At 54.9% G+C, this 10109-nt stretch overlaps 1 protein-coding gene across 1 annotated transcript in view; it reads left to right on the forward strand.

Annotated features, from left to right (window-relative positions):
* GALNT16 (polypeptide N-acetylgalactosaminyltransferase 16) overlaps window positions 1-9325 on the forward strand; it is a 93491-nt gene extending 84166 nt beyond the window's left edge. The window contains exons 14-16 of the mRNA XM_059373473.1: window positions 3226-3367; window positions 4044-4166; window positions 7147-9325. Coding sequence (XP_059229456.1) covers window positions 3226-3367; window positions 4044-4166; window positions 7147-7284 — 403 coding nt within the window. The 3' untranslated portion in view covers window positions 7285-9325. The remainder of the gene's footprint in view (window positions 1-3225; window positions 3368-4043; window positions 4167-7146) is intronic.
* The last annotated feature ends 784 nt before the right edge of the window (window positions 9326-10109 follow it).

Below are 10109 nucleotides of genomic sequence, written 5' to 3' on the forward strand. Positions count from 1 at the left end.
GTCGGGATGAGGGGTGGAGAAGGACTGGGTCCCTGGAGGCAATCTGGCGTTTTGACTATGGACTGTCCAGCCTCTGGGTGGGTCCAAGTCTCTGCTCAGGGTCAAGGTAGGAAAGACAGACTCTGATCCAAAGGGAAGGAGGATGAGACGCCTGGCTCAAGTCAGTAAAGCATGCGACTCTTGATCTCGGGGTTGTGAGTTCAAGCCCTTGTTGGTGTAGAGATTACTTAAAAAAGAAATATATATATATATTTTTTTTTTCAAAGGAAAGGAGGATAGACAAGGAGGAGGGAGGATATAGGTGAAAGAGGACGTAGGTGAAGGAAGTGGAAGAGGGAAGGGGAAGGAGAGGAAGTGGAAGACGCGGTGTTAATGGTTGGCAGGAGGGGAAAGCATCCAGAGGAGGGCAGGGATAAGGGGGGGCAGTGAAGAGTTGCAGAGAGTCGAGGGGGCTGGGCCCGGGGGGTGGGGGCAGAACACTACTGATAGGAGCCTTTCTCGCTGGGGAGGAGCTTGGCGGACTTGGGAACAGAGAGGGGCCTTGTGAAACCAACTGACATTGCATCTCATCTGCCCCTGGAGGGGCTGGGGTCATTGCTAGACCAGGACAGGATGGGGAGGGTATTTATAAAGGCTGCTTGATGGTTGGGGCGCCTGGGTGGCTCAGTGGTTTGGGCTGCTGCCTTCGGCTCGGGTCATGATCTCAGGGTCCTGGGATCGAGCCCCGCGTCAGGCTCTCTGCTCCGCAGGAAGCCTGCTTCCCTCTCTCTCTCTCTCTCTGCCTGCCTCTCTGCCTACTTGTGATCTCTGTCTGTCAAATAAATAAATAAAATCTTTAAAGGCTGCTTGATGGCAACTGATGGGGGGGCGCTGGAGGATCCCCAGGCACTTCTGACCCTTCCCAGAAAGGAGGGGTGGTCCTTTTTTTTTTTTTTTTAAGATTATTTATTTATTTATTTGATAGAGATCACAAGTAGGCAGAGACACAGGCAGAGAGGAGGCAGAGAGGAGGCAGAGAGGAGGAAGCAGGCCCCCTGCTGAGTAGAGAGCCTGAGATCATGACCTGAGGGGAAGGCAGAGGATTAACCTACTGAGCCACCCAGGCACCCCAGGGGTGGTCCTTTTATTCAAAGCTTCAAGCACCTTTGTATTAGGGGGTCATAGGGGGCATTTTATTATGGGTCATATTCAGGATTATCTTTTTTATATTTTATGATATATATTATATTTTATATTTTATAATATATTATATTTTATATCTTTTATCTTTTATATTATCTTTTTTATATTACTACTTTTATTAAACTTCCCTCTACTGACAAAATAAGTGTTTATCTCTTTATACGCCATATTCCCAGGAGGGATTGACCCTGATGCTCTGTGAGGCAATAATAAACCAATAAAGACGACTGAGAAAAAACATGAAAGTGTGTTCAGGATCATATTTAGCTTGGGAGCCAACTGTTTTCAACCTGGGGTCTAGAATTATGCAAATTCTCAAGAGGGGCCTGGCAGGAAGTTTCGAGAGAAAGTGAAGGTGTCTTCCTGAGGCTCTGTGAGGGTGGGTCGTGGTTTGGGGTTTCTGGGGCGTTCCAACCAGCCCTGAGGAAGGAGGAGCTGGTTTGGTTGAGACCAAAGAATGCCAAAAGTGTTATGATGCCCCCCTCCCCAGCCCACTTTGGATAGAGGTAACAAGAGGGGGTTAAGATTAGGTGCATGGCCACACTCTAAGCCCCATCACTTGCTGGGGCCATAACCCAAGAGTGTGTGTGACCTTCTAAACCCAGGAATACAAGCCTGCATCAGCTGGGCCCCACAGGCTCCTTGGGTTTATTAACCACAGAGTAAGACAATGTGTCATGTAGAGGTGTGTTGTGTGTGTGTGTGTGAGAGAGAGAAAGAGAGATGTGTGTTTAAGCATATTTTCTTGTGCATTTTAAAATAGTATTTAAAATATTTTGAAACACGCCTGTTTTATTTAACAGTATGTTCTAAACATCTTTCTGTGATATCAGATATTCATTTGGAGTCATTTTCAGTGACTATGGGGCTTTCCATCCTACAGATGAATCGGTATTTAATTAGCCTGTCCCCTATTGTTGGATATCTATGTTTTCAGTATAACCAATCACCCTGCCAACAGCCCCAATATTATTGCCTCAGGATAACAAAGTTCCAGAAGTAGTATTAGGATTGTTAGGTCAAAGGTATGTCCATTATTTTTTGTGTGTTTTTTATTATTGAACTATGACTGACATACCATGTTGTATTCGTTTCTGGTGTGAACGTGGTGAGTCAGCAATCTCTGCATTACGCTGTGCTCCCACAATAAGTGTAGTTCGTCACCACCTGTCACCATGGGTCGTTATTAGGGTAAATTTGACCATATCCCCAGGCTGGACTTTCCATCTCTGTGACTTATTTTATAACTGGGGGTTGGCCCCATGTAACCCTTTTTATCAATGTGTGCCCATTTTTGAGGCTTTGGATACACAATGCCCCATTGCCCTCCAGAACTGCTGGGCCAGTTTATGCCCTCCCCCGCAGGGAAGGAGAAGGTTCAATCCCACAACTATCGCCAACCCTGGGAACTGAGATCATCGATTGGTGTTGTTACACTAGAATACATACGAGATATTTTATATAAGTAAATATCTAGAAATAACGCATATTATTATATATTATATTTCATGCACATAGTTATGGTAAACAGACCATGGGAACTCTCGAATATGTATTTCCTTAATCATTAGTGAGATTGAACGCATTTTCCCATTTGTGGGTTTTCAGTTTGCCTCTCTGAAGTGACCTCTTTCCTGTCATTTTAGATGTCATATTCAGTCCATATTTAGGCTTTAGGCCTCAGTCTCTCGCCCAGGTTTTCTTCTTTCTAGTCTGGGGAGCCCTGGGTTTCTGGTCGGAGCTCTTTCCCCAGGGTTCTCTCAGGCTTGGCCTCCAGGGCTGCCTCTGGGGCTCCCACAGCAGCTCAGACCCCGTGGGGCAAGGCTCAGTCTTCCCAGAGGCATCCCTGTTCCTTCTCCGGTCCCCTACCCTCCTGCCTCTGCTGGCTAGGCCTGCTCCCCAGGGCCCCTTCCCAGAGTCTGAGACCAAGAGCATGGTTCCCTGGGGAGCTGACCAAGCATTGCCCTTACTCACCCCCTGGCTGAGGGGTGAGTAAGCCTAGAGAGGGCAGAAGACAAGCCTGATTGCTCCCTTTTCTCTCAGAGTCCCCGTGAAGGAAGTACTCCCTGGCATCATTAAACAAGGAGTTAATTGCTTGGAATCCCAGGGCCAGGACTCGGCTGGAAACTTCCTACTTGGAATGGGGATCTGCAGAGGGTCTGCCAAGAACCCCCCAGCACCCCAGGTAAGCTGCTGAGAGCCTTGAGGTTAGAACCAGAAGAGGGAAAGGGAGCCTGGGTCATTGTCCCAGAGTTGGGGTGGCCGGGGAGGGGGCTTCCCTTGGCTCATTCTCATTTTATCTCTGCTTACACCGTCCACAAGCCCACATTCCCAGGGACCACGCATACTGTGCCCTCCACACTGCTCCTTGGGTCTGCTTCTGCCACATTTCCCTTTTCCCACCTGTTGCACGGTTGCCCTCTGGATACCACCCACATTCTCCTTGGAGGGAGAAATGCTACCCAGAGGGCACCTGGGTTCTCTCCGGGGATGTGGCTATGGTCAGCATGAAGCGTGGCCAGACATCCAAGACTCCTGTGTGTACATGTGTGTGTGACACAGGAGGGTCGTGGAATCCCCTAGCTGCCCTGGTCCTGTGTCCTGTCTCTCCCTGTCCCCCCTACCCCCCACAGTAGCCCTTGGTACATTCCAGATTGCCCTCCGCCAGCTCCAGCCAATCCTTTTATTATGGAAACTTTAAAACATATAGCAAAGTTGAAAGAACAGCACAGTGAATACCCATACACTCACTCATATTATTTAGAGAAAATTGTCCCAACAGAGTATTTGTCTTATCGTTTACCCGCTCCCCTTCCCTCACCGCATCCTTGGACTTGGCCCTTCCGGTCCCTGTCTTCTAGGCGTGGCTGTTCAGTGACCATCTCATCCAGCAGCAGGGGAAGTGCCTGACTGCCGCCTCCACCTCCGTCACCCCAGGCTCCCTGGTCCTGCTGCAGGGGTGCAACCCAAGAGAGGGCAGGCAGGTGAGTCTCCTCACCCACTGGGGTGCGCAGGTTGGGTGGCAGCTCCTGGCAGGGGAGCCCTGGGCTGAAACAGATGGACTCAAGCCCTTCCAAAGGGAGGGTCAGTCCAAGTCAGCGGCCAGGTCCAGTTCGTTGTACTCATGAGGAAACACTTCTTCGAGTAAATACTGTTAAGTGTCCATCCTGTCAGCCTGTGAGCTTCACGAGGGCAGGGGCCGTCTGGCTTGGGTCCCTAGCCCCTGACAACCACTGCAGCCCAGCTCAAGCTGGCTTTGACCAAGAGCTGGTCATAAGAGTTTTACACAGATGGCCTCACCTTACCCTCGTGCCACCCTGGGGGTCTGGGCCCTTGTGCTGTCCTCGTCTTACTGGTGAGTCAACTGAGGCTTGCTGAATTTAAGAAACAGGTGTCAGATGAAACCCAGCTGGGAAGGGAGGGAGCTGAGATTCGAGGTCAGTGTGACCCCTCAGCCCTCGGTCTTAACCCAGGACTTAGTAGATGCTCAGTAAGTATTTCTCTTGTGGCTGCCAGGAAAGTGAGACCCAGATACCCCGATTTCCAGGCTGGCACGGCAACCTCACATGAGCACTGCCTTTTCCATTTGTCAAACCCTCCGTCACCCTGTCTCCACGAATCCTGGGAGACAGGCCAAGCCCACCTGTCTGGGGAGAAACTGACGAGAAAGGATATGCAGCGGCCAGTGGCAGAGTCAGCCCCCTTCCTGACTGGAGGGCAGGGGGGAGCCCTCTGCCCAAGGAATGGGACATAAAGGCCAGGTCTGCTCCAGCCCTTCCACTGCCCACACCGCCCGGGAGCCTTCTCCGTGCTTGACCCTGGCCGGCCGGCGGGACAGTGGAGGGCTGAAGAGAGTGCCTGAAGAGAGCCGCAGGGTTTCCTCTCACCCTTTTCCTGTTTGCCTGGGTCAGCTCTTTCTTTAGGGATGACTGGCAACTTGCTATGCTGTTCTGGAAAAGCAGCCAGATTCCCCTCCCTCCAGCCTCTGAGTGTGTGTGTGTGTGTGTGTGTGTGTGTGTGTGTGTGTGAGAGAGAGAGAGAGAGAGAGAGAGAGAGAAAGATCTACTGGCTGGGCCTGTTGGACCCTTCTGACATGTTTCTGACTGGCAGATGACGTCTGTCCTGCTCCCTCGGGCTGCCTGCCCTCAGGCTTTCAGCCCTCTTGCACCCCTCCTTGCTGAGGACAAGCGAGGAAGTAGTTCCTGGGAAGGCCCCCACTTCCATAATTCTCTGGAGCTCCATCTACTCTGCTCCTGCAAGGCCTGCCAGGCCCCCTGCTGCATCTGGGCCCCCCCGGGCCCTCTCCTCCCAGAGGATAGGATGAGCGGGTCTCCCATGCTGGGGCCTTCCAAAGCTAGGCCTCCCTTCTTGGTCCACCTCCAGCTTCCACGACCACTGGGCGTCATGGATCTGAGCGGCTCTGTGTCCGGGAGCTAATAGGACGGAGTCGGCAGGCCCCAGCACCCCCACCTCTCTGAGCCTCGGTCTCCTCCTTGCCTGCCTCACAAGGTGCCTGCAGGAACAGAGGCTGAGGAGATGGGAGAGGGCCGTGAGGGGCACGGTTTCTCTGACCAGGCCCAGGCTTGAGTGGCCGAGAGAGTGCTCAGTGGCACTGGTAGAAAGTGAGAATCCCGTGGTTCGGGGAGTACCTCTGGGGATCGGGTGATCCCTTCACTCATCCTCACATTTCCACTTTATAAATAACACTGTGCTGGGTCTCTGCCCGGGCTTGGGAATGGGCGGCTCCTGTTGGTCATGGGCAGAAGGGAGGGCAGGGTCCAGCGAAGCCCAGGAGAGTGGGGAGCATGGCCAGCCCCTCCCGGGAGGTTGGGGACTAGAAGAGCACAAAGCAATAGGATGCTGTGAGTTCCAGAGGGACCAAGGCCCTGTCCTATGCACTGCCCAACTTTTAGGCCAGGGACCCCTCTCCCCTAGGGCTGCATGGGCACCCCACAGGCCCACATTCCCAAGGGGAGTCTGCACCCCCCACCTTCCCTCCCAAGTCAGTTCGCTTCTCTGCCCACCCCAACCCCTGCAGCCCTAGGCCTGGCCCTACCCCCACAGAGCGGGGGAGTGGGGAGTGGGGGGGATGGGGGCTCCTCACTTCCTATACGGAACAGGCAGGATACAGGGAGAGGAGAGATGGACAGACAGATCTCTCTCACTATTTATATTTCCCTGAGCCTTGAAGCCTGGGCCAGCCTCTCATCTCCTCCCCTGAGTCTTCCAAAGGACACTCTGTCCTCCACCCAGGCACCCCCAGATGTTCCACAGGAACACCTCTTTCCCCTTCATCAGGTCTGGAGAAGGGGAGGCCCAGGAGAATACCATATCGAGGACCCCAGGCCTCCCACCATCCCGCAGACCCTACTCCTCATCACTGCAGATAAGGTGGCCGGGGCCGCCCCCTACAGTTCTTGGCCACCTGCTGCATGGTTACAGGCCAGGCCGGAAGCTCTGAACTGCGGGGAGAGGAAATCTTGTGGGAAGAAGATGTAGACTCACGTGCCCACAGGGAGGAGTGGGGTGTGCTGCAGGGGTGAGGCTAGCCGAACTGGGCAGGGCCTGGGGAAACGGAGAGCAAGAGCCCCACCTCTTGGAGGGAGCAGCAGCTCTGCCCGGAGCTGCCCTAGGCCACACAAGAAACTGGGCCCAGGTCTAAAAGGAAGCTAGAAACGCACATTTTCATGAGACAATGAAGCCCAATTTCAAATGGACACTGGGCAGGCCCAACGAAATACAGATTCACTCGGCCCACAGACCTTGATGTAGACTTCTGCTGAGCTATGGAAGCAAGCGTGCATCAGAAGGGAAGGGGTTTAAGGCTGCGTGGGGGGTCAGGGAGCTCTTGTGTCAGGGACACGGCGGGGCGTTGTCCTGGGGATAGGCCCCTTACATCCATGCAAAACGAAGTTCTGGACATTATTTAATCTTTGTGTTTTTCTCCCCCGTTCTTCCCCCCAGAGATGGAAGAGAAAAGCCTCTTTCATCCAGCACTCGGTCAGCGGCCTCTGCCTGGAGGCCAAGCCCGCCCAGCTGGTGACCAGCAAGTGCCAGGCCGACGCCCCGGCCCAGCAGTGGCAGCTGCTGCCGCACACATGACGGTAGCCCCGGGCCTCCTGGACCTTTTGCATGAGACTTCGGGACCGGAAGCGGGTTAGGGTGGGGGAGTGTAAAGCCGTTCCCATCTCCTCACATTTCTGCCGGACTCATCAGCAAACACCCCTGCCACGACACACGTCTCTCCAAAGCTTGTTTGGGGCGGGCGCGGGGAAGCAGGCCCCGATGCGCTGGCTGCCAGCCTGGCCTGGCCCCAGAAGAGAAGGTCAGGATGCTGGACTGCTGCTGGACAGAGACTGGGCAGACCCCCCTCACCCCCTGGCCCTTTGTCCCCTTCCCTTCACCCTCCTGGGGTCCCGGACAGTGTTTGGGGGACTGTACCCCATTGGCTGGGGAGAGCAAGGACAGAAGCCCGCACGGGGCCCCTCCTGGGTCACAGGGCCTACCTGTGGGATCGGCATGAGAGGAGACTGTGGACAACATGGATGGGGAGGCTGAGGACTGGACGAGGGGCAGCCTGAAGGCAAGTGGAGAACAGGAAGCAGGTGAGAAGTTCGGTGGCCTGTCCCAGGTAGGTGCTGGGTTGAGTGTGCGAGGGATAGGATCTGGAGCAAAGGATGGATAATTTGCAGAAGGACATGGATGGAAAAGCAGCAACGCACCAGAAGAGTTAGTTTCTTCCCAACAACCTATAGTTCCTCCCAGGCTGTGTCAGTCCCTGGGCATTGTGCCCTCCCTGTGCTCTGGTCTCTTACGTTCCTACCAGAAGCTGCAAGAGCCCTCATGGGCAGCCTTGGGACCCGGTTTATGAAACAGATCCCACTTCTGTTTGGCCGTGTGTCAGGCCAAGACCTCTTTCTTGGGCCTTAAGACCAGCTGGGGCCGTGTCCCCTCCGCCTGGGCCCATGGTGATGACCTGGTGAGGACCGGCAGCCACCACACACCACAGGAACAGCCCCAACCTTGTTCGGGCCTTTGGACTCCTGCCTTCTCAAAAGCCTTTACCTCTGTAAATACAGCGATGGGATGTTGAAGGGGCTGGTAAGAACAGGACCTCCCTTCTGGAGCTAAACATTCCCCAAGACTTGGGCAGTAAGTCGTGGAGCCTAAGCCTCATGCATACCCCTCCCCACTGCAGGATGGAGGCCTGGGAAAGGGTGGGTTCCCACAGTGCAGGGGGAGGCAGGCAGGTGGCTCCTGTCTGTGTGCAGAGCCCCTAGTTCCTTCTCACCGCCCCTGGGCCCACGGCCTGGTCTTGGAAACGTCCCTGCTATTTCCCATTTCCTCTTCCCCAACCCTGGGGCTCAGGCAGTGTGAGCTTTGGCAAAAGATCAAGAGTATGCGGACCCCTGGGTATCCCCCCTCCCAAAGCAAATCAGCCTGGGGCTTCTAGGGAGTTCATGGATTCCAGAGGGCCTGGGATGCTCCTGAAATTGTCCCCCAAATCATGCGTGTGTGTGCATATGTGCATCTCCTGGGGAGAGGGTCCACGGATCGTCCCAGCTACTTGCCAACGTTCGTGATCCCCAAAGGGACTGAGCCTGTGCTCTGGACTGAAGCGACACCACGGCCCCCACCCACCCACCCCAGCTGAGCTGCCCTTCTCCCTCCCTGGCATTCCTAGACTGCTAGTTCCTGCTCCCCAACGTGGCCCTCAGGCCAGCAGCTCCACCATAGGGGTCTCAGTGGCTTCCTCTCACCACCCCCCAGCTCTCACCAGGCCCCCTCAAGCAATGCTCCTGGCCCCCAGTACGGGGCCACCATCTCCTGTCCTCTGTCACTGTGTTTCCTCCACCCCCATCTCTGTTGTGCGCGTCCCCCCACAGGCAGCATGGACTCTTGGGGATGCGGAGGGGAGCATGGCTTCCCTCTTTGAATGTAAGGGGGCCGCTGCTGGGAGAAGCCCCTGAGAGCCCCCTCCTTCCCGGTGGTCAGAGTGCACCTGTCAGCCATCCTTCATGGGACTCAGCCCTGTTCTGTTCTTGCTTTTCCTCTTCTTGACCAAAGCATGTGCCACTTGTTGTCCCTGAGGGCCTCATCTTTATAAAACACACACCTGGAATAAAACCACTTCTCACACGTACACGTGCACCAGCGCCTTTCTCTCTTACTCCAAGCCACCCTCCCCCGCCTCGTGGGCAAGTTGGGGCCTTGATGGTGTGAAACTGAAACTGAAGGTGCTCGGGTCTCACCCCCTCCCATACCTGACAGCCTGTTCTTCGGCACGTCAGGGTGTCCTGGATGCAGCTCCAGGAAGGGGACCAGCAGGTGTCCCTGCTGCTGCGGCAGCCTGAGACCAGAGGCCCGTTCCGGCTCCATGGCCTCATCACAGGAGCCTACTTGGGGCTTTGAATTGGAAGCCACAGGGCTTTTCCTGAATGCCTGCTTTTTGCCAACCCTCTCTCCTTCCCTGGGTGACAGCCCTGACCTCACAGAACTGCCCTCCCCCGCCTCTACCACACCAGAAGGCACTGGGGAAATGCAGGTAGGAATCTTCCTGGGTAGAATCAGCAAAATAATTCCAGAAAGAGTCCTATCAGCCCAGCCTTGTCGATTGGGTAGCAGATGCTCTGCCTAATGTTTCCATGGAAACCAGCGGAAAGCCCCCCCAGCGCTCCTGTGAGCAGAAGCTGAGCCTTCCCAGGTCAAAATAAATGCTGCCTTGGCGCACATGTGCACTGTGGCGGGCAGGCTCCCTGCCCTTCCCTGCGCGCAGCCGTTTCTGCCCCCCGCCCCCACTTCAGCTCAGGGCCGCTCTTTTGGGGTTCCCAGAACTTCTGACCACCATGCTCCAGGCTGGTGACCGTTCCAAGCACACAATGTGGCCGCAGAGCCCAGCTTGGACTGACTGGGCAAAGGTAACAATT

Source organism: Mustela nigripes, chromosome 13 (genome assembly GCF_022355385.1).
Source record: "Mustela nigripes isolate SB6536 chromosome 13, MUSNIG.SB6536, whole genome shotgun sequence".
NCBI classification, from domain to species: Eukaryota; Metazoa; Chordata; class Mammalia; order Carnivora; family Mustelidae; genus Mustela; species Mustela nigripes.